The 25450-nt window shown below is 36.2% G+C and overlaps 1 protein-coding gene and 1 pseudogene across 2 annotated transcripts; one reads left to right on the forward strand and one right to left on the reverse strand.

Moving 5' to 3' along the window:
* On the forward strand, window positions 1-13010 carry LOC116256098 (protein cornichon homolog 1-like). 2 transcript variants are annotated; one of them, XM_031632281.2, is made up of 4 exons: window positions 1-168; window positions 672-853; window positions 11436-11558; window positions 12648-13010. In XM_031632281.2, the coding sequence occupies exons 1-4, from the start codon at window positions 157-159 to the stop codon at window positions 12703-12705; spliced, it is 375 nt and encodes a 124-aa protein (XP_031488141.1). In that variant the 5' UTR covers window positions 1-156; the 3' UTR covers window positions 12706-13010. The 2 variants fall into 2 exon arrangements, with proteins under 2 accessions (XP_031488141.1, XP_031488140.1); XM_031632280.2 differs by having other exon boundaries at window positions 3-231.
* A 6174-nt stretch (window positions 13011-19184) lies between these two features.
* Window positions 19185-20772, reverse strand: LOC116256584 (DNA replication licensing factor MCM5-like; annotated as a pseudogene).
* Between the last annotated feature and the right edge of the window lie 4678 nt (window positions 20773-25450).

Here is a 25450-nt window from a genome sequence, read left to right on the forward strand (position 1 = left end):
CCTCCTTTGTTTCCTCTCCTCTACCGGAAGGAACCAAAGTGGCTCTTCCTCGCTTTTGCTGTCACACCACTCCCGGCATCCACGCTCATCTCTCTCTCTCTCTCGGCAGCGATGCGGGATTTCTGCAAACCTTAATTCCCAACGGAGTCTCAGAAAATGGCGTGGGAGGTTATCTTCTGGCTCCTGTGCTTCGCTGTCTCCATTGTTCTCCTAGGCATCCTTGTCTACCAAGTACATAGTCGAGACCCTTACATTTATCTTTTCTTTTCCTTTCTCTCGTTCCTTTTTTCTTCTACTTGTCAGTAAAATGGTTTCCTCCTCTTTTTCAGACCATTCCTTGATTCGTTCGCACCTCTGGTTGCCCAAGTCTCGTTACATTTTACTTTTTTAACCAAATAATGTATTTCCTTTTCTTCTTATATTGGATTTCTTTGTTCTAATGATTTCTGAAGTTGCGGATTGGATGGTCAAAGAAAAACTTGTTTTATGTCTTTTGCGTCTATGAAACGGGTGAAATTTTTTTGAAAGAAATTGCAGCTGTTTTTCTTCATCTTAGGATTCGATTGGTTGCTCGACTTTCTTTTTCTCTTTATAATGTTGCGTATCGGAAGTTGGGTGTCCACGTCGGTTGCTTGCTTTCTCCAATTGATCTCTTAAATCGTCCATTTCAGCTCATTTCGTTATCGGATTTGGAGTTCGACTATATTAATCCCTATGATTCATCGTCTCGCATAAACACATGGGTGATCCCGGAGTTTGTGATCCAAGGGGTGTTGTCTGCACTCTTTCTAGTGACATGGCGTTGGTTTATGTTGATTTTGACTGCTCCTATTACGTACTACCACCTGACACTGTGAGTCTCTCAACGCGTTGATTCGAGATCCTCATTTGTTCTTTTTCTTTTTTCTTTGTTTATGAGTTTGTGAGAGTTGGTCTTCTATTAGTTTACTTGCATGCTGTAACTTGTCTTGGTGAGAACGTTATTCGTGGTTGGGCTTTTTGTTCTGGGTAAATTTGTATAATTGTCTCTGCTTCGTATTGAACTTCAGAATGCATGATGGTGTCTCGCGTGGAATTTATGAGCATGTCTGTTGCTGCTTCTTGATTGAAGTTATTGACAGTTCATAGCGGAGAACTGTTTTGTGAGGGAGGGAAGACTTTATTTTGGTTGTTTTTCATGATCGAATGAAGCTTTAGCTGTCTTAGGAAGCTCACTTCCTCCATGACAGAAGGCGTGCATCCAAGGAACAATTATATTCTATACGAGTACTGACCTTACTTTAATAGATGGACTTTGGTGTGAGTCTTATAATTCACCGTCTTAATTACACTAAAGAATAAATTTTAGGTGGCTGTTCTTCCTGAAAATGTCTTGCATGCATATTTGTTATGTTAAGTTGTCCATTCAAAAAAGTGTAAAGGTATAATTTTCATAAACTTATCCTGTTATGTTCTCTGTATACTGTATAATATACCTTGTATGTAGTTTCTATTAAGCTTTATTGATCACTGCCTTATTAGATTTTGCCTTGTTGTTGCAATATAGTAATAATAACTTTCATGTTGGTATGTTAAACCAGATTTGCTTCTGGAATAACAAAACCACTTTAGAAAGGCATTCATGCTCTAGAACTCATGCTCAGATTGTAGGAAACAATAAAGTTGCAGGCCAGTAATTTATTCCTAATACTCTCAAAATTTTGAAAAAGTGTTTATATTCCTAGGAAACACACACCTACAAAGTCATTCTGTATTCATTGATATTCTCTTAGAGATGACAAACTATGTTTAAAAGCACTAGGCTCAAGATGATGGGTTGAGTTGAGAGCCTAATTGAGTCTAGACAGGACTAGGCACCTTAAATGATCCAAACATTAAAAAAAGGAAAGAAGAGAAACTAATAAGTGCAACAGAAAATGTTCAATTTAATAAGAAAAATAAAGCATGTCTCAATGAAGAGAAGTTCACTAATCAATTTATAACAAAATAAAGTGATAATATTGAATGATAACTTGATATATGATGGTTTTACCCAATTTGTTCATAGAGCATAAAAAATAGTAATTTCACAAAACTTCAGATACTGGTCTGTTTTGAAGCTTAGATACTTGTCTGTGTTCTGAAACTTCAAGAACATAGGGCATGACTTTACAAATCCTGACTTGCAAATTTTTCCTCTTACATTTTTCTGGAGTTGAAATATTAACCAACTTGCTATTGTTCCACTCTTATAAACTGAGCATAGTTTATAAACCTTTTCTATGCTTATATAAATTAGAAACTATCGAGAATCAAGAATCTCTTAGTAAATCGCTCTCTATTTGTAAAAACATCATCAAATTAACCAACGATAAACTATCTTCCTTTTTTAGAAATGCCCTTTAAAACTGGTTTCTTTTACAGCTTCCAACACCAAGTCTATGCAATGCAAAGCACAAGGAGTCCGATATAAGTGATTCAGATCTTTGTCTTCCATCAACATATTTCTTGCCTTTACATATTTGAAAGCATTGTCAATCCTAATTTGCATCATTTTATTGCCACCTCCTCCGTCCAATAATTTTTTTAATAATTTATAATTTTATATAGTTCACTCTCTTTTTTTAATTTATTGGATGCATATATATGTCAGGGTGCAGGTGCAGAATTTTTCAAAAAAAAAAAAAAAAAGAATGTGGGTGTGAGTGCGATGAGGATATACACACACCTGCACATATATAAGATAAAAATTTCTTCATTACAACAAAATCAACAATTAACAAGATATGATTCTATCGACAATTACATGAAAAAGAAAATAAATTGCCCATTGCCACACCTGAGCTGCACCTGCACCTACACCTGTGCCTCAGTCAAGTTGACTCGAGTACGACAACTTTGGTTATGAGTGCCTATTATACAGATGTCAGTGTACAAACTTCCAAAACCTGATACTTGAAGGATACTTAAAGTTAGTGAACCAAAAAGGTTTATGAATGTTGCTTCCCTTGGCTGTATTCGCTCCGGAGCTCTTTATATATTTGCAAAGAATTTATTGATTTTGTTCACGTCTAATGTGAGCCACAATTTCTTTATTTCATGATATGATGTTGTTCTCATGCCAAGGCTAATTATCTTATTTTTTAAATGATTGTCTGTAAAGCGGGGAAATTTACAACACTAAAGAAGTTTATCAATGTCCTTTCCTTTGTTTCTTTGCCCCCATTTGACATATAAATCCATCATATATACTCCAATTCTTCTTATATACTGCCAAAATATTATTGGTTTTGGCTACTTCTGATGCAAGCATTCGTCTCCTTATCTCATGATATGATGGCACTCGCATGCCAAGGATTGCTTCAACAATTTCTTGGAAAGCGAGTAAATTTACAACATTGGAAAATTTTGTTAATGTTCTTTTCATTGTGTCTATTCGACCATTTTGACATATAGAACATTATTTACTTCAATGCTTTTTGTCATTTTGGCTACATCCAATGCAAGCAATTGTTCTTTTATCTTATTGTTGAATTAGAAGACTCTAAGTTTCTAGGTGGTCATTTGCAATATTTAATAGTTAGGAGTTCTCTTTAAACATTTCTCTATTTTGGTTGATGTTATTTGTAAGTCTCTACCGCTGCCCTAATCTATTTTATTATTGAGATTACGGTTAGTTAATAAGAAGTTTTTTTCTCTCTAAGACTATCGGTTGTAACATGGTATTAGAGGCGGCGATGTCCACCCTTCTCCGTTGGCGGCTGAACTGACTTTCCGGTGACCTCTTCTCTCTCCCATCTCTTCCCACCTTTTTTCTTCCTCTACCCTTCTTTTCTCTCTTATCTTTGCTGATCGAGAGATAGTGGAGCAGCGTGGAAGGGGAACCTAATCACACATGAGAGGTATGTGTGATTAGGTTCCCAAAGTGAATGTAGTGGAGCGTGAGCAATTGTGTAGGAGTTGCATTGGCAAGTTCTAAGTTAGATCTGGGCACGTGGAAGAGTGGCTGCATGTGGACCATATTCTTATCAGATTTTTTTTTTTTTTTTTTGGGTGACTGTAGAAAAGCGGTTGCAAGTTGGGTATTACTCTTATCAGATTGATTGTCTTTCTTATATGCATATGTGGATTCTACTAAGCAATGATATGAAGCCTACTACGTGGGAGTTTGGTGGACTGATTTATTGAACAACAAGTTCACATATATTTTTTTAAGGACTTCTATTGATGCTGCAAAAAATTCTACTGCCTAAGTCCTCTCAAGTTGATTGCTGTGCGCTATACTCTTGATTTTGTCAAAATGCGACCAGATGAGGTTTGTATTGTCCAGTCTCACTTTATGGCTGATGAAGGCAAGACAGAGATAAAATATGAGCATAAGAACATGGGCAGGCAATCTCTTTTCTTATGGCTCTACTGTAAAGTTACATTGATCTAAATATGAGATTTGGTTTCGTGTGTTTATGATGTCTGTCATTGGACATTGGAAGGAGCATGTTATAGAAGAAAATGAGCCTGTGGTGAATAGTAGAAAATATAATACATGGAAGGAGGAGGTGGCTTCAGGAGGACGTGGGGGTAGTTTCTCCAGGGAGAGGGGCACAGGTCGAGGGTCAGGAGGAGGTCGTCGGAAATTTCAGTACACCTATTGTGGGAAAATATGACATTTGGAAGATAGATGTTAGGATAAGTATAGTCATCCTTTCACTACATCCCTAGTTAGAGGTGTGGCATCTAAGTAGCCAAGAATTCATTACAGTCTCCGATTGAATCTATCTAGGTAGCTTCATCAGTAGTAGAGGGGTCTTCGTTTTCTTCCCATCCTGAGACTGTGACAGTGAATATCAACAAGTCAGTGTATGAGCAGTTCTTGGCACACAGATCTATTCAGCCGTCGGCGTCTACAGTTATGATAGACAGTCCCCACATGATACATGTGTAAATCAGGCCCAATCTTGAGAATGCAAATGCTTCAAGAGATGCACTCTTGAAGATCCCAACAACTTCAATAGGTAATACAAAACCAAACTTCAAACTTGAGGAGAAGATACCAAATATATTAATATCAAGAGAAGAATACACAAGAGAGGCCTAAAAGCCTTAACCAAAACAAGGGACAACAGTCCCTTATTTATAAAGCAAAGAAAGGAGGTAAGAAGGGAGAAGTTGGCTGTTGGGCCAGCTCCAATGGCTAGAAATCTAGCCATTGGAAGCTGGTCCAACAGCTAGTTTCCCTTTTTACAATAAGAAAAGTAAAAACAGAAAAAGAGAAAAAGAAATAAAAAAGGTACATAAAAATAAAATAAACTACATAAACACCTGATAGATATATATATTTATATATACAAATCATACATGAAACTAGATGGATGACAATACATATGCAATATATATATGTATACCTACATGATGTCTAGTCCTTAATTTCCAACAACATGTACTACTTGGTTTATTGATTCAGGAGCATCAATGCACTTTTGTAGTAGACTTTCATTGTTTACCTTGCTCCACACATTACCTTAGACTCGTCATGTGAAACTTGCAAATGGTAGATGGTCTCCTATTATGGGTTATGGAGATATTAAGATTTCCCACTCTATGACAATTCCTACTGTGTTATATGCTCCTAAGTTTCCCACTAATCTTTTATCAGTCAAACAATTGACTAATGACTTACATTGTCATGTTACATTTGACTTTGGTTTATATTCATTTCAGGACTTGCAAACTGGGAAGATGATTGGTGGAAGCTATGAGAAAGGGGGCATCTACATCCTGTCTGATTCTATAGGCATTGCAGCCTTCTCTACTTCTTCATTGTCTTTTTCTTTCCAGTGGCATCTTAGAGTAGGTCATCCATCCGTCTCCAAGCTCTGTCATCTATTTCGTCATCTATTAGTACTGGAGTCGTTCCAGTGTGAAGCCTGTCAACTTGGCAAACACACCCGTAGCAGTTATTTATCAAGTATTAGTTTGTCCAATTGTGGATTATTTTTTCTTCTTCATGTTGATGTGTGAGGTTCTAGAAGAGTTGCTAGTAGGTTTAAATTTCGTTATTTTCTTGTCATTGTTGATACTTATTCTCAAGTCACTTGGGTTTTCCTTTTGAAAGAAAGGTCTGAAGTTATATGTACTCTCAAGAACCTTATTATTGAAATAAAGACCCAGTTTGGTATTTTTGTTAAAAGCATTCGCATTGATAACACTCTTGAGTTCAAGGCATCTACCTTAATGAAATTTTACCCTGATAGTGACATTTCCCCTCAGTTTACTTGTCCCTATTCCTCTCAACAAAATAGAGTAGCTGAGCGAAAAACATCGCCAACTTTTAAATGTGGCGCATTCCCTAATGCTTCATACTCATTTACCTGCATATTTTTGGGAAGATGCCATCCTCACTACCTGTTACTTGACCAACCGTTTACCCTCATCCTCCATTGACAACGAGGTTCCCATTAAACTTGTGCACCCGCAACGACCCTTGTTTCCGATCACTTCCAAAATATTTGGTTGCACATGCTTTGTTCACATCTTTGGGCCTACACGTGATAAATTGGTTGCTCAAACAATTAAATGTATCTTTATTGGCCACTCCAGAAATCATAAAGGTTATAAATGCTTTGACCTATTGACTCAAAAGGAGTACATCAGTGCGAATGTCACTTTCTTTGAGTCTCAGCCTTATTATAGTCTCTCTCCTACCTCTATTGAGATCCCACAATCATCTGACCCACTACCTATTCCTCTCATTCCATTGGAGTCATTCCCATGTGAGTCTCCTTCTGTTGTTTCCAAGTTTCGTGATCCTCCGCTGGTCACACACGTCGACAGGACCCGTCTCATGATCATTCTCCAGCTTCTTCTCAGGAGGCAAGTACATCTGAGGTGAGTATACATAGTCCATTTGAGCCCACTATAGCTATATCCGATCCCTGTCAGGACTTACCTATTTCTCTTAGCAAAGGCAAGCGACAGTGTACTTTGCATCCCATATCTCATTTTGTTTTTACTGACGGTGTTGGTCAAAGTATGCAATAGTTTATTCAATCTCTGACTGTCCATGCAGTTCCTACTTGTCACCAATAGGCATTATTAATACCCAATGGAGACAAGCTATGCAAGGAGATGGATGCCTTGGTTCAGCAGGGCACCTGGGAACTTGTTGATCTTCCTCCTGATTGTGACATTATAATGGCTCCAAGTGGGTATTCACCGTGAAATATCATTTTGATGGTTCTATGAAAATATACAAAGCTAGGTTGGTTGCTAAGGGCTACACATAGATCTATGGTGTTGATTCCTTTGAGACTTTTTCTCCTATTGCCCGGTTGAGAACCATTCGTCTTATAATCTCCGTGGTTGTAGACCATGACTAACACATATATCAGTTTGATGTCAAAAATGTCCTTTTGTATGGTAATCTCGATGAAACTATCTATACGCAATAACTATCAGGGTTTGAACGACAGAAGGAGTGTGGAAAAATGTGCAGACTGAAAAAGGCTATATATGGACTCAAGCAGAGTCCTCGTGCGTGGTTACACAAGTTCTCTGAGGTGGTCTCAAAGTGTGGCTTTGTGAGATCCCCTCTGATCATTCTCTATTTATTAAAAAGAAATGTTGATGATATTATCCTAACAGATGATTCCGATCAAGAAATTTTTGATACATAGTTGTTTCTTCAAAAACACTTTGTGATGAAAGATCTTGGTCAACTATGATATTTCCTAGGAATAGAGGTTGCTCGATACAGGGAAGGTGTAATTTTATCTCAACAGAAGTATGTTCTTGATTTATTGTAGCTTGTAGGACACCCGAATGCCAGGAGCTAAACTGGCTACTCTATCTATGAATCCACACATACATCTTCATGATGACCAATCAGAATTAGTGGATTCTCGATCATACAGATCTCTTATTGGGAAACTCCTTTATCTTACTGTGACCAAACTAGACATTAGCGTTGCAGTGGGGAAGCTAAGTCAATTCATGGAAAGACTCAGGAAAATTCATTAGATGCAGCATTAATGGTGACCAAATATTTGAAATCGTCTCCAGGTAAAGGACTTTTGTTCACAAAAGGCAAGACCTTGGAAGTCGAAGCCTATGGTAATGCGGACTATGCTGGCTCAGTCGAAGACAGAAAGTCTACCACAAAATTCTATGTATTTATGGGAAGCAACCTTATATCCGGGAAAAGCAAAAAGCAAGGTGTGGTGTTAAGATTTAGTGCAGAATACTGTAGTTGAAATGAGTTGAGCTAAATCCATACTATCTAGCCTAAGTGCATCAATTTTTCTTACAATGAGGAGGTATTGTGACAATAGAGCAGCCACATACATTACAAACAATCCAGTTTTTTATGAGAGAACTAAACATATTGAAGTGGACTGCCATTACTTTTGGGGCCTTGTTCAAGGAGGTACCATAGCCACCATTCATGTATCATCTGAAGATCAAACTGCATGTCTTAATCTCTTCCTATTAGTGATTTCTCTAGATGTTGTGACAAACTGAGCATGATTAATATGTATGCTCCAACTTGACGGGGAGTGTTGAGTTAGAAGACTTTTAAGTTTTTAGGTTCTCCTTTGCAATATTTAATCGTTAGGAGTTATCTTTGAACATTTCTCTATTTTGGTTGATGTTATTTGTAAGTCTCTACCACTGGCCTAATCTATTTATTATGGAGATTAGGGTTAGTTAATAAAATGTTTTTCTTTCTCTAAAACTGCCGGCTGTAACACTTATGATGTGATGGACTTCTCATGCTAGGGCCAAACTGTCCTATGACTTCGATCATTGTCTGTAAAGTAGGTAATTTACAACATTGGATGCAATCCTAGCTTGGTTGAACCACCTGATTATCACTTGAAATTATAACTCGGCCGACTTTTTGTCTTTATTCCTTCTTGAAGTGATTTGTTGAAGTTTTTCTTTTTGTTACAGTTCCAATACCACGATTGACAATTCTTTTTCCTTGCAAATGAACATTTATGGGACCCTTCCTAACATGGTTTTCTTTGAATGTAAAACACCCGTCTGCTTCTTCAACTTGTAACCTTTCTTCTACACATGCAATGATTATATTTGACTCAGTTTCATATTGAAAATTGTGCTGTGTTTTGTCAGTCTTCATGTTGAAAATTGTGTTGTGTTTTGTCAGTCTCCTTTTTTGATTGCTTCATGTGCTCATAGATTACTTTCCTGATCTCCTCTGTAGAGTTATGTTATGCCTTTACACTTAAGACTCCAAGCTGATGTATTTGATTCTATAAATGCTGCCTCTGAATGTTCCACAGTACTTCTTACATGTTATAGCATTGAATCCTTAGTTTGGCAGCGAGTCCATTATCATGAGGGTCTGTGACTCCAAGCCTATGTTATTTGATTCTATAAATGCTGCCCCTGAGTGTTCCACAATACTTCTTGCATGTTATAGCATTTAAATCCTGAGTTTGGCAGCGTGCCCATTTCCATGAGGACCTGTAAACATTCTTGTTCCTTGGTTTTCAGACTCAACATGTTGCATGCTAGGATTGCTTGCTGTGGAACCACCTTCAACTGATTTTAGTAAACTTACAAACAAAAATATAACATATAATATGTTTTATTGAAACTAACACATATAGTATTCATAAAATTAAGTACATACTGCTATAAATTTGAGCTTACTGATTAGACTAATTGTACTGACACAGTAAATTGAACATATTAGTTCAAGCATACTACAGTTTTATACAACTTGACAGAAATATTGAGAAATAAAGACAAAGCTTGATGGTAATATCAAGAAAACAGTGAATACAGGTGCTGAATAGAAAACAGAATATATTTCACATAAAGGGTTCAAAAGAAGCATAGGGCAAAATGAGATAAACATCTCTTATTTATAGGGACAGAAAAACATGAGAAAGGGACAGAAAAACATGAGAAAGAGAGGATGGAGCTGGCTGTTGGGCTATCTCCAACGGTTCCCAAAAGAGCTGTTGGACAAGCCAAGTGGCTAGCAGACTGGTCCTTGACCAGTCAAAAGAAAAAGAAAAATGCAAAAACATCTGTTATATATGGATCTTAAATCTTAACAAGTCTACATATATTAAATTTTAATATTTAATTAGTATATTACATTTGAATTTGTGTTAGTAGCTTGAAAAAAAAAGAAGAAGAAAAAAAAAAGAGAGTAGGTAACCATATCTGGATGTTGTTTAAAATACTGTATCAGATTAATCCAGTGTATCCCTTTGTGTTTAGAACTCACCATGATTCTGCTGATGCTCAGTTCATAATAGTTTGGCCTTGTAGGTAACTGTCACGTGAACCTCAACTCAATAAATGGGGAATAAGTCACAATCAAGTCATTTGTAAGATGATGTCGGCAGTTATGCAATTTGAAATAGGGCATAATGGTTTCTTCCTTAGAAGGACATGTCCAAAGGACCAGACTCATAGTTCTCAACAAGAAAAGAAAGAGGGCAGGCGGGATCTTCTTTCAAAGCATTTTTGCCAAAAAAGCAAGGGTGCCTTCCAGTAAACAACAGCGTTTCCTTTCCACTTGAATCATTACATGAACATATGAAATCCAATTCCCACCCCGACATGTTGAAGAAGAAGAATAAGAAAAGAAGTAGGGCTGTCATTTCATAGAAAATTAAAAAGAAAAGAATGGCAGGAGAAGAAAAGAATAAAGAAGCAGATGCGGGAAGGGAAAAAGAAAAAAAATGATTGCATGTCTGCTGGTTTTCCACATTTTCTTCTTCTTTCCCTTTTCTCTTCTCTCATGTATGTAGAGTGGGCTGCACGTTCCTTCGATTCTTTCTTATCAGTATTATATTAGGTTTTGCAAATATGACATTTTTTAGAAAATTTACAACACAAAATTTGAAAGTGGTTTCCTTGATTCGTGAATATAACTGTATGGGGTCCACCGTATCATTTCATCTCTTACATAAGATACATTGCCAAGATTATTTTTGCATGATAATCTTAGGTAATTCCTCGTATGCTGCTTGGTGATATACGGGAAATCCATGAGATCTGAATGAGCGGTATATGCTCATCACACTTACATTTCTGAAAAGATTCATCTATCACTGTTGAACTTGAACAGCTGTCAAAAGAAGGCTAACAAAAGTATTTGCATTCTCTTATGCTGAACATTCTTATAAATTTATGGGCTTCTGAAGAAACTTGATGTCATCAAAATTTTAGGCATGATAGACCAGCTGCTGTGCATGCATTGAAAGTTTTTGATTCCCTGCCATACGACATTTACATTTATCTAGACTGCTTTTTATGTGCATTAAGCAGTCATTGTTTTTCAATACATCAGTGTTTTTTCTTGTACTGTTCATACTTCGCAGACTGTCTTATCCTTTTCTATTACTGCACTTGTTGGGCTATTTACATTGCTATACTGCCAATCTCTCCTTCTACATATATTTCTTGCATTCCAGGTACATGAAGAGACGCCACCTTATAGATGTCACTGAGATATTTAGATTGCTCAATGTTGAGAAGAAGTACCGAATGGTTAAGCTGGGTTTCTATTTGAGCCTTTTTTTCATTATAATCTACAGGTTTGTTTCCTACCTTGAGAAAAAAAAATTATTGGTCTTTTTTTATGTCTTTTATATTTATTCATTTCTTCGTTAGTGTACTTATAGCATTTAGATGTAATATTTTTCTCAATGCTTCAAAGTTCAAAGTTTCAAACAAGCACACAATGATGAGGAGAGATATGGTAGTCTGTTTTCCCTTTGATGTGGTGTCATTGCAAGTCGGAAGTACCACCACTCGTGTGTAGCATAGTATCTAAAGGGCTTTCAGAACTCCTGACTGTGAACCCTCCTCTGGGCAAACAGTCTTAGTCTGCTCAAACATAGATAATTGATAGTGATTAGATTCGATTTAAGTACTTGTGTATATATTTGGCTTAATGGGATTGGAGGCCATGGAATGTAAGTTATGCTGTTGCTTCTATCTGGGGTGCTGAATAAAGGAAAACCCTGTTCAGTGTTAAATAATGTCTCACAATTCTATCTGGTTTTATAAAGCTTTTGTTTTTCTCTTCTGGTTGCATGGGATGAGGAGGATATGTGGAGCATTACCCAGATGTATGACCACAATACGAATAAACTTTGTTCAGATCGTGTCATATTTATGAAGCTTCAGTAATTCATTTAACTTTCAAACTTCCAATTTAGTTCGGATATGAAGTTCCATTGAGTGGGGGTTGATCCTGGAACAATTTTTCAGCAGTGTTCATTGTACTAGCAATTGTTTTAGTTATCCGCTGACTCTGATGTCACTGATTCTGATTCATGGTCCAGTGAAGCAAAGAAATATGGAAAAAACAAGGAAAAAGCGATCTGTTCTATGGTACCTGGATAATGTCTGGCCCACTCTGTTATTATTTCGCACCCAACTTTGGATCTATGAGTCCAACCTGTCACTGATTTCGTTCTCCTTTTCATTGGATTACTATTAGTAAATATTTATTCTAAAACCTTAGGATAGTGGGATTCAAAAACTTAGCATAATGGCTTGATGTTGCTGTTGCTTTACTCGTTCCTTTTTTGTTAATATCACTGCAAGTACTTTCATCATCATATGAATGCACTACTCTCTCTCTCTCTCTCACAGACAACTATTTTCCCATGGTGCAGGCTTGTTGTATCAGCAGTTGTTGCACTTATTGAGTTAGATGATGGTGAGGCATTTTGAAGACTATCATTTGGTGGCTTGCAATAGTGGATGCAGTGTTGAGATTGTTTGAGTCTTCATGTTCGTCATCTAGTAAAGCTTGCTGCAGCAAATTTTCATGCCCGTGGAGTATAACATTTGCAAATCAGGATATGCTTTTCCGACACCCTGATTGTTACAGAGAAGTCCAATTTCAATGATTTAAAACAAGTTCTGTACCATTAACTTCTTGGATCATTTTAAATGCTGCAACGTTGGATATGTGAATGGCTAACCATGGCTGGAAACTTTCCTAGTTTAAAAAGATCAGAGCTGTTGGAATTTGATGGGCTGATGCCTGATTTTGGCACTGATTTGAGATGGTAGAACACTAATGCATCTGGCTACGTCGGTGAACTCCAGTTCAGATGCCGTTACTGTGCTTGTCTGCTGGCAACTTTGAATTATACCATCAAAGGAGTAGGCGTTCATGTGGTGCTCTATCCATTACTGGGACTTGTTTCAGCTCGTGCCTTGTGCAGCCTGAGAGAAACTGCCGCTACGTGGTTGGAAGCTCAGGACGTTTCGAAATTAGCTAGCTTCATGATTAGCTTTAGGTATGCGCGTAGTCATAGACCAAGTATTCAAAAGCATCAGCCCCATAATTGAATGTTAAAGCAATTTGTAGGTCCATGGAGGGGAGGGAAGGAAATTTGAATGTGCCTTCCTAGGTCTGTGGCTCCTTGTATCAAAAGGAGGGCATTTTTCGTTTCGTAGTGTGAGCTGCATGTTGTTTTATTCGTGAGGTCTAGGTCTCGGTGGCATGAAAACTTGATGAAGGACTATGTTTTGTGAAGAAAGTTCCTTGTACTTTAACGAGGTTTATCATGGGAGAGAAGACCTGCAGAGGCCAAAGCTCTTCCTCCTGTCCCTAGGGTTCATGGTTGCTTTGAGTCCTGGCTTGCATTGTGAGGAGAACATCCCTTGCCCATCACCACCTTTTGCAAGCCGTGGGAGTTTTCTTTTGTGCCAACCATTCTTGTTTGGAGGCTGGCAAGGAATGGCTTTATTTCAATTGGACTTTGTTAGGTATTCCTTTTCAATACAATAACTAAAAGGAATTGTATTTTGGTTTCCAGACACTAGATTAGTGCGGTTTTTTGTCAATCTTGGTTTGCCAAAAAAAGTTGGTCTAGTGCAAAAGCTGGCTTTATTAGGAATATGCTTTGCTTGCAATCTAGAATTTTTACGTGTACAGTGACAAGATGATAGGTTTTACATCAGTCCAAGAGGAATTCTTTTCTCAAAGTGTTTTTCCAGGGGGCTGTTTGCAGAAAAGTAAAGGTATTCTAAGCCTTTTAAATGCTAGGTGAATAGTTCAAAAGTTTCATGCTGATTTTTAAGAATGAAACACTACGATACCATGCTGATGCACCGAAAGTGCTCCGGTTTCAAGGACCCTATAAAAGAGGAAAAAAAAAAGATCTACGACCTGGATCTAGCTCTGTGAATCCATACTATCATAGATCTGATCATTTAGATACGATCCTTTTGCATGGATCACACCCAAGGGACCAAAACTAAACAAAATAGAAGATAACTCTAAACAACATTCTAGATGCAAGAATATTCTATTTAGCTGCACCAGGTTTGACACCAAACGACTTCTCCCACCCCTGCTTCATTGAAAAATCATTTTAAAATGCATTTAAAGCCATGAACCACCAATATTCATGTTCTTAGTATCCGAACCCCTGCGAGGAAGAAAAGCCTATCATTTATCTGTTGGAGTATACTAAATGGTTGGTGGGTATTTCTTCCTGTTCAGGTAAAGCTCAAGTTTTAGGTTGTATGAGCTAGCAAAAGCAGGCTGAAGGATGAATATGCATGTGCATCTATCTAAAAACAAGAGGATGAATTTGAAAAACTAAAAAAGTAAGACAGGAATCAAGAAATAGCAAAATAGCAAATAAGATAAGAACAGTATGAAAAAACTGATCAGTCTTGAGGTTCCACTAGATTTCCACTATTTAAAAGATCAAATGAAAGAAGAATTCAAACAAACTTTGTCTGGCAGTTGCATTCTCACTTGAAGAAGAATGGAGATACCCATAGTGGGGCTGCAATGGTCCTCCTGAAACGAAGCTGGTTATGTACGCTGTGCTGGTGCACGAAAATTTGGTGTGCCATTACATGATGAAATTGCCCTATTTAATAGAAAAAGAATTTATTATATGATGAAATTGCCCTATTTAATAGAAAAAGAATCTTTTTGTAAAAACAAAAAGGGAATAAAAAAGTGAAAAGACTTAAAAGAACATTGCTTTTTCAATAATTTCAAATCTGTCTCCTTTTTCTTTTGGCCTACACGCAACTCTGTCTTCTCCTGAAAGGGCACTTCAAGTCTGAACTTTCTTCTTCTTACTTGGAAACCGTAAGAAAAAGAGATGGAAATGATTTTGATTCCCAAGATGGACACCATGATTGACTTGATTTCTGGATACATGAATATCATTGGATGGTAAAAAAGCAACTGCATGCTGGGAAGAAGGCAAACTTATCAAACCTGATCGTTTAGATCCAAACTTCTCAGCCTGTTGTTACGTGCAGGAGACCCATAACATCATTGAACGTGCTTTTCCTCACCAACCATGTGATTGCTGCGGCCCTGTGGATCCCACCCGTTCCCTCTTTCTTCTCCAGAAGCAGGAACCCGTGGCGGGGATGAATGGATTATAATTATATGGGAGGTCAAGTTGCTCCCGACCATGCGGGCGGCACGTGACCTGCTTCTTCCGTCTCCCTCTCTAGTCTCTGTTCACCGCAGCCTCTTGACAGTTGCCCGCTTGGACGATGAAGGTCGTTTTGAATGCAACCATTCAATGAATGAGTTCTCACCAATCTTTTGATGTCGATGATGAATTCGTGACTCACTGTTGAAAATATCCATTACCAACGGGACGTCCCTTGGTTATTATTGCGCAAGTTGCATTCATTTAACCAGCATTCCTTTTGATCTTTTATTTCTTTCCCCCCTTGTCCTTAAATGCAGTTTGCCCCCGTTTGTTGGACAATAATTAGCATTCATATGCCCCCGTTTCCCCCAAGTACTCTATTTAACAAGCACAACTACAATGTAGGAGGGTGTTTTAAGGAGGTAGATAAATGGGAACATAGGTAATTGTTCTTCATGTTTTACCTTCGTGCTGTTGCCGTAGGGCTGTACACGAGCCAGCCCACCGAGCCGAGCTCGACTCGACTCACAGAACTCAAGTTGGAACTCGACTTGACTCACAAAAGCCAAGTTGGAACTTGACTCAACTCCACAATGCAGCATTGAGCTCAAGCTCAACTCATTTAACTCGTTTACGCTAAGTCTGCCTTGTTCCTTTAACTTGTTAACTCGTTTATTTGCTATGGATTTTACTAGTCTCTCATTATATTTTAGCATTCATTATTTAGTCGAACCAAGTCAAGTTCTTACTCATTTAACATTTTAATCATTTCAATTGGAGCTCAAATCGTTTATAAACGAGTAGAGTTCGATTTCGCTCGACCCATTGTACAGCTTAGCTGTCAGCGGTTTCATTTTGCTATGCTAAAAAGTAAGCTAAAAGACAAGTTCTTTAAATGAACTTGCAGGATGCTTGTAACGTTGCTTAACGATGCACTCTCTAGCTAGACCGTTTGCAGAGCGTTCGCTTGGGTTTTACCTCTCTAAAACATGACCTATATTTATTTTAAGTAGTGGATCTGTGTCTTCTACTTTTACTCATCTCAGGCGAGCTGCGGCAGTTAGGACAATGTTAAGGCGGTGCTCTGACTCGGTGGATCTGCAGCGTACTTATCTCCTTGCCATCATGTTGGTAGCTGCTCCATGTGAGCGTTTTATGGAGGTTACGGCATCCAGACGATAAGGAAATAAATGCTTAGGATATACAGTGGACTGAGAATATAATTTTATATAGATACCAAAATGATTTGGACTCAGGATCATTGAATTTGGACTTGGAACCTCGAAACCCAAATTCAGATTCTATGGGTAAGGTGGATTGGGATTCAGATATATACACAACCCATGTAATGGATGGCCGTTATCTTTACAAAATCTAACTCAATATATTTGGTTTTATGTTAGTAATTGGAGTCCATGGACTCGTTCACATTTTTAACCATATTATTGGAGGCCGTGTTGCATGTTAGGCCCCTAACATGCAGTCGTGTTCTTAAAATCTGTTTCCATAAATAAAAAAAATTGATAAACATAAATGCATGATTTTTTACCTAAATGCTCATGAATACAACATAACACTTTTCCCATATTTTACCTAAATATGCCATTGGACACATTGTAATGCATTTTTCAGGCTTTTATCTGCTCTTTTACTTAAATGCCAGAACTATAAGACATTACTTGCCAAAATAATTCTTGCACCATTAAGTAAATGATCGATCTACTTGCACTGGTGGAGAAACCTATTGATTGCATTGAAGAGTTCACCTACATTATTAAAGAACATAACAGAGTTTGAAAGAAACACATTTGAATGATCAACCTGTTTTGTTGCGGTTGATAAATCAATCAATTGCATCGGAATGTTGACCTACATTGATAAAAGAAGGTGTGTATTTCAAGAAGGCAATTAACTTGTCCGTCAAATCATTAGACAGAATTATAGAAAGCCATCAAGCAAGAAAAAAAATAATAATGCAGCGAGAAATGTTGAAGAAATAAGCAAAAAAATGAAAGGGTCATTAGTAAGGCATGAATAGATAACCATGTCGAAGTATGTTTGTTCAAAAAATATGGTGCGGCTTACATTGTCAAGTTTTTGTAGGTTAAGGAGGTTATTTCCATCGTTTACAATTAGATGACAGAAATGTTGAACTTTGATGCATAAAATGGGTCAAATTTTGAGCTTATTTTGCATGCATTCACCAATGCTTTAATGGCTAAATACCATTGAATATGTTGCTTTTGATGACAAGGGCATACATTTCAGTTCAAGCAAAACATTGTTAAAATGGATATGATAGAATAGTTTTGGTACTTTGGAGTGATGCTGCGGGAGAAATAGATCCAGAACTATATCTGAATAGCTCCAGCGGGTTGTAAACAAAATCGAAACTATAAATTCAAGCACAAAATCCAAAGGAGAAGAATGAAAAAAAATTCAGAAAAACTCCTGTGTGCAGGGCGACAATCTATTTTCTCATTTCAATAAACACTGTTTCATGATTCAATACCAAAGTGTTGCGTTCCTAGTTTTGAGAGAATAAAGTCTTCTTCTCCCCCTTCTAAGCCTCAAGCACTGCACCATTTATTACCTTTCCTGGTGTTAAGCCATGTCGGTTATGTGTGTTAGATGTCCGATGACCTCTGCCGGCTCTTTATAAATGTCAGAGCAGCACATTGCACATTTAGAAGATGATGTGTTTTACGATAAGTAATTTGACATATCTATGCTTCACTAGGTAAATAATTAGAAACTTGTTTTTATAAATAGAAACCTGGTAATTCTGTGTTTTGCAGAAGCTATAAGCTTAAACTCTGGAATGAATAGCTAAAGAGAGAACTAGGCGATGCTCCTAGATAAAAATAAAACTTAGACATATCAGTATAGTGACATAGGTGATGGGCATTTTACCCATACAAGAACTTTCAAAGAATGATAAACAATAGAATAAATTGATAAACCAAAATAGTGACCTTTTACCTGGTTTCACATCTAAACATCCAGCTGTTGAAACCTCAATTGTAGAGTTCCAACAAGTTGAGCACCAAGAACAAAGATAGACAAAGGCAGCCTGGCTCTAGCACCTCTTTAAACTTCAACAACCTTTCCTTCATAGTAATTCTCTAGCCCAGCCGGCTCCAACTCTTCCTTTAAAATTCTGTTATACAGAGTAGATGTTATGACATGACTAGTTCTATTATAAACAAAAACTTCCCAGAACAATGACTAATAGCAAAATAACAAAGTCAACTAACAAAGAAACATATATGAATCACATTACCAATAAATAGGAATAACTTTGAAGAAATGTAATAGTTTTTTTCCCAGCTAACATGTGGAGCATAGATATTGCGATCCAAAACTAGCAAGGGAACCTATAAACCATTAGTAGAATTTTTTAAACAGACTGCAAGAGCACTAATAGTTCCTTATTAACTCTATGGCATCAACAAGGTATCCTGAGAGAAAGGAAACACAAAGTGTGTTATGCTTCAAAAATATTTCCTACAAGTTATTCTGTCTAACATGATTAGATTGAATTTACCAAACTAACAAAAGGCATGCATATCTAGCAAATCGACATTTAACTCAGACCTTAAAACCACATCAAATAGAGAACAAGATTCTCTTGTTGGGTAGTCTAGCAGTAGGCAAATAACATGCATAGGCAAACTCATATGTGAACATTTATGATATTGAATGCACTAACTTATTGAATAATCCATTTCATTTAAAAATCAACTAATTTGCAAGGAAGAACTCACAATTTGATACAGTTAAGGCTCACAACCTCATCTTTGCAAATGATTTTCTCAACATTATTATAGCTTCTAATTGTCCGACAGTGATTGGTACCACAGTCACCTCACTAGATTCATTAGCCTGCTATCCATTGGCTGCAAATTGACACATTCTAATGATTGTGAATAAGAATATCATAAAAAAATTAGAAAACACATAAAATAAATCTTAAGTGCAAGTGTATGACCTTTTACCTGCTTGCAGCATAATTTGACAACCGTGGCACGCAATGCACTTGACAATGCTCAATATATCTGTATTGATTGAAGAATACTTTTGAGCAATAAAATATAAGTTTCAAGATGTAATAATTTGGAAGAAAACAATACTTCTTCATCCAGTTCTCTCCCTCTATAGCATTAGGTTCTTTAAAGATTGCATCAGGGCATAGACTTTTATGATGTCACTATCTATAAGCTACAAAAGAATAATCTTTCAAAAATCCCATCTAAAAAACATGAGAAGTCATGGAAGGATGGTTACCTTATCTTGTCTATACACCTGGATATCCTTCACAATAAAAATAAGATCAAATCATGATCGAATTGTAGTCTACAAATTAGTGTTGTCTTGTGCAGTTTGAAAGAAGATTCCAACTTCAATAAATTCCTCCTTTCTCTTTTTGTTTTTTTTTTGAACTCAAAAAATCAATAGATCACATGATTGAAAGCATGCAAGGCCAAGAAAAAAGTTTCTTTAATTTTTCAACCTTAAGATCATCAAACATTCAGATGGAGGATTAGCAGTAGAAAGCACTGATGTCCGAAGGTTGACACAATACTAGCTATTCTTTTCTTTGCACTGAAATAGTTTGTTGCCCCATAGCTTCAAGAATAGCAACTCTACATGGATGGAACCCATGCGGAACCTTGTAATTTTTGTGAATATAGATAAACTTCAAATTACAAATGACATTTATAATATTCTTGACTAAGCAAAATGACTTGGATGAAAAGTGGTAGTTGATAAGGTAAATTGGGCTTGGACTCATGACTATAATAAAACAAAGTAGTTTTTACTCTAGGTGGACATGGCCACCCTCATTAAGATAGTAATTTATAAGTTAACAACAATGTCAAACATCATCAGTTGTAATTTTCCATCTAAGACACACTCCTAGTAGCCATTTTGTTGAGTTAAAATGTTCTCCCGCATTTCCTTGCATTTGAAAGCGCATATGTCTGTATAAAAATTAACAAACATTAAATGTTTCATAAAGGCTTGGAAAGACCTAAAATATGAGACTACCATTCACCTAATTGATCTGAAAATAAAAAAGTATGGAGGACATTGGAGTATATTTTAATCATCATCAATCTATGCCTAAAAGAAAACACATATGCAGGAGAAAAATGTGAATAGTTGGTATTAGATGACCATCTTTGTTACATGAAGAAACAGAGAAAGTTAGTCTTCAATGAGAAAAGAGCTTTTTGAACAAAAAACATCTTTACTAGATTGTTCCACTTCATCATGCTGCACAAATAAAGTTCTTGCGCACCTCAAAGAGTTGATGCCTCAACCAGCTGCCCTTTGCAATTGGCTTATCCTTTCCATACCATCCATCCATGCACCTTCATTAAAGCAAACAATAGGAAATTAAAACCAAAACTACTGTTCATGAGAAATTAGTAGGCACTTGCAAATGAAGTTAAGGCTGGCAAGACCATGGGCAAGTAACAACTAGGAGAACGAGCAACATCAATAGGTCACTAGGAAACACAAGGAAATGCCTCAGAAAAATGACAAACTCATATATTCAGCTGCCCATCCATCTCTAAAAGAAAAACATGCTACCTTTGTAAACATCAAAGTTTGGAAAGATAGAGCTAACAACTGAAAATATCAATAGTTAGATGGTTCAAGTAGTAGAACAATAATGATGAGATTTTTGAAGCCTTTCACATGCCATGATAATCTAAAAAAAGGTGAGGAGCTTTTCAATGTCACACATCTAGTTCAAATATACTACTCTCATTCTTTTAACTTTTAAATTACCCATATTATTTTTGTTTTCTTTTGTCCTTACAATTTTGGGTATAAATATGGTCATTTCCTTTTATTGTGACTACGAAATAGTTTACTTTAACTTTGGGAAGTAAAATCTGTGGTAATGAAAATAAAGTATGACTAAAAAGAGTAAGAAAAAATCACTTCCCAGGTTGAGGGATTTGGCTTCTCATTTCTGGGAAGAGTCATATCAGATCAAATATAAACTTTGAGTTCAAAAGTTTTCCCATAGTGAAAGCATTGTTTGACTTCACACTTATATGACTTTTCAAGTTAGTAACATGACAACCTAGAGCCTGCTTATGCTCATAGACTTGGACAAGTGGAAATAGTGGCACCAAACTCAAGAGTTACTCATGGCCTAACTATTAAACATATATGCCTATTTTAATCTAAATTTTTGCCTAATGGCACATGCTTTTCTTCCACCAAGTATGTATGTTTCTGTGGCATGACTCGCTTCTCGTGTCTTCCAAGAACTACTAGAAAATAATCTTACAAGTATATTAATTTGCTATGAAGATATACAATAAAGATGCTAGATTGGATATAGTTAGAGCAAAATAAATAAAAAATGGAGAATGAATAAAATAATTTTAACATTCTATTGTGAGCACAAGGAAAAAAAGGTAAATTCAAATGGGAACATGATATGTGATAAAAGTTTAGTTCTTGAACCCATATCTAGAATTTTTTTGTCCACAGAATACAATATGATACCTTATTGATACCTTTAATATAGATCACAATGTAACTGACAAACATGTGGACCATTTTTTTCATTTAGGATCTTTAAGAAGAAACAAAATTAGAAATTATTGAACTTAAGATATATTTAATTTGAAAACTAAATAGTCAAGAACTCATGGTAGATCTCTCTCTCTCTCTCTTTTTCTCTCAAATCTAAAACATGAGTCCCCTTTGTTGTTCAATAATTTTTTACCAATAGCAAAAATAGATAAATTCATTTGAACAAATCATTAACAAGAACGGTTATCAACCACAACATCCTACATTTTGGAGGATGTTTCATGTGCTCTCTTCATGTTAATAAGACATTTGTTAATTCTCCCTCCATGCTTACATTGGAACAAGACATTTGTTAATGAGAAAAGAAAGAGAACTTTAGAGAATTAAATGCCAAAAATTATTGGCAAACTAGGTAGCTTGGGGTGAAGATATCCCCTATTCTCAAGTAGACAACATTCTATTTGATAAGCAGCGATGAATTGCAGCTTCTTTTTAGAATCTATAGGAGATTGTTATACAACCTTACGTTTTTTTCTCCTTTGAAAGCTTTACGAGGTCCTTGCATTAGAAAGAAAAATGGATGAAGTGAATATAATGTAATAGTTTATGATTCAAAATTTTACCATAAAAGCTCTGCACAACAACTGAATTACCAATCTATTGAATTAGAAAGTATCTCATCATCCTTTCTTGGAATTTCATGTTGTCCACCTTAACTTGAACATATAGCAAATACAAATATTAAATTTTTACTAAAACAATATTGCGAGATGGGTATGAGGCTGGGTATTGTTTCCAACCCAGAGGCCTTAAAGTTATTTGTGATGAAGATAGACTTCATGAAGCACAACAATGTGCCCAAGCCTAGACTAAAGACCAGTAACGTGTAAAAGATGCTTGGATTTGGAATAGGAGATGTTGTTTTCAAACCTTTTTTTATGGAGTCTAGAATGTTGTTCCTTTTTCTTTTGTCTTCTACAATATCTTTGTTTTTCTTCTATTCTTACAACATGTACTATCTTGTTCTTCATGTTTTCTTTAGTTTCTAGACCCATACATTTGCAGCTGTGGACTAATTTTGCTAGGGAGCTCACTAGTGTTAGGTGATAGCTACTCCATTGTTACTTATTTTCTCATATTATCTTGGTGTACCTGCTTTCTTTCTTTGCTATCTTATATTTAGGCACATTGCAGACATTGGATAGATTGGTTTCAATTTGTATCTTAACATGAAATATGTGTATTTTGAATTTTATTTAAAGTAAAATAGAACAAAAGAAGAGATACATGGCAAATGGTACTTCTTTTATAGCTAGCTAGATCCCATTCTTCTTTGACAACTAATTTAGCCATGTTTTTTTTTTCAAATCTGTATTTTTCCTTTTCTCATGTGCTAGAATCATGTCTAGGAAGTCATACATTAGTTTCTAATAAGAAGACATGTAGGATCAATTGTTTTCTTTCTGTTTATATTTTAGAGACATAAACAATAGTTAAGGGTGGGGCACTGAGCTGACTACCAGACCCTGCCTGACTTGGCCTTGGACTTGGGCCCTAAAATCAGGCATTGAACCAGCCCAAGGCGGCCCAATAACTTATTTAAAATATTATTTTATTTAAACATACATTTAAATTTTAGTACATTTATATTATATTATATTATGTTTGGGCCCACCAGGCCCCGGTTGCAAGCAATTGGACCAGGCATGGGCTGCAGCCTAAGCCTGAGCTCAACTTCTTATTTGCTTGGAACAGGCTAGCCCAATGCCCAACCCTAGCCATTAGTTAGGTTTAGTCAACATCTTCTTCTCTTTTTCCTATTCAAAAATGTGCTTTCTAATTTACTCTCTAGTTTTCTATTGCATGGCATGTTAGAAACAAGTTTCATTGGCAAGAGTCTCAATTTTAATTGGTTTTGTGGTTCTATAAAGTCACCAACAGTATGTAAGCGGTTGACTGTTTGTTTTTGTTTTCTTTCGATTTTGCTTCTGACGTGTTTTAAAATGCATGCATGATTTGTATTCATTTAAAAAGATGTTTTTAGCACATTTGGGATGTGAAAAAATGTTAGACTTGATTGTCTTTAGTGCCACGGTGGTGTTATTGATGTTAGCAGTCTGATTAGAGCTTATGGATGATGTAGGATGCCGTTGTGAGCCAGAAATTTTTGTTCTCTTCATTTTAAATCTTGATTTTATTGTTCATTGTTTTTTCCAATTTTTCAAGACTTCATTCATGTATCTTGCATCTTACTTCTTGTTTAACATTGGGTATGACACACTTTTGAGTTATAGTTTAGTTACAAATCACATATCCTTAATATTAGTTGTAGCTTAGGGTTTTCATTTATGACTTACATACTACATATGTATTCTTGTTGGGTTTGGGTAAATCCTCCATGAAGTTCAGCTATGGAGGTTGTCTTCCATGAGAACTCTCTGAAGAAACTAGAGGATGCATGGATTAGGTAATTTTTCAAGGATGGAAAGTCATATATTAGGAATGTTTCTTAAAATTTGGCTAGGGTCTAGGAATGCTTCCATGGCTCTAATTTCTGCTTTTTTTTTGAAAATTCTATCATAAGGGGGTGCCTTGTCAAGGCACATTTTGGGAATGCCACCATGGTGGCATCCATGACATGGGACCACTTTATAGTGATAATTCACTTAGGGTGTTTGTTAAATAATTTTTTTAGTAGGGTTTGTGTTGATCATCATCTAGGGCTTAAATTTAGTTAATAGGACTCTCTTTCTCAAATGGCATAATCTAGGGTGATATCCAGATCACACCATCTATGAGAGATGTCCCTAAAAGAGTTGATTCCTAAATTTTATGTGTTTTTTTAGTTAAGATTTGACCTGTGAAAGTTCTAGTCTAGATAAAATCCAAACTATTTTTCCAAAGAGTTCCTAGAAAATAGGGAATTTTCCTTGGTGGCTTCAATCTAGGAAACTTCCTAGATTTTGCCAAAAACATGGTGCATTGGCATAAATTTTAGATTTATTTAATTGATTGGAAAGTTGATAAATTATTTAGGATAATCTGTTCTTAATTACTTTAAATTTTTATTGAATATTTGTAAGGATTTCTATATAAGACAACCCTAGTGTGCAGACACAATAGGGGATTCAGTGTTCACAGGAGGGACACATTTTTAGGACCTGCCCATCCTAGATGGGCCCATGTGGATTATTAAATTGCTTATCTATCATTGTAGCTTAGGTCAATGTTAATTGTTTAGTAAACTTAGTGTATATGTTTCGTGCATATAATATTACATATCATGTCAACTAGGCACATATAATATGCATGTTTAATTTAATGTTTATAATATTTTAAACCGTGCATGTAAGTGACATCAATGTGCCTCATGCATCATGAGTCCTCATGTCATGCACGTGTGACCATCCATATGCATCCAAGGTCTATGTGTAAGGCCCTCATTATGCATATACATTCATGTATAGAATTTAACATTGGTCATATAG

This window comes from Nymphaea colorata, chromosome 6 (assembly GCF_008831285.2).
Source record: "Nymphaea colorata isolate Beijing-Zhang1983 chromosome 6, ASM883128v2, whole genome shotgun sequence".
NCBI lineage: Eukaryota > Viridiplantae > Streptophyta > Magnoliopsida > Nymphaeales > Nymphaeaceae > Nymphaea > Nymphaea colorata.

Excerpts from the sequence above, each read along its gene's own strand:
- LOC116256098 (XM_031632280.2), top strand. The coding sequence starts at position 157 with ATGGCGTGGGAGGTTATCTTCTGGCTCCTGTGCTTCGCTGTCTCCATT. Across the intron at positions 232-671 it reads TAGGCATCCTTGTCTACCAA|CTCATTTCGTTATCGGATTT; the intron begins GTACATAGTCGA and ends CGTCCATTTCAG. Across the intron at positions 854-11,435 it reads ACGTACTACCACCTGACACT|GTACATGAAGAGACGCCACC; the intron begins GTGAGTCTCTCA and ends CTTGCATTCCAG.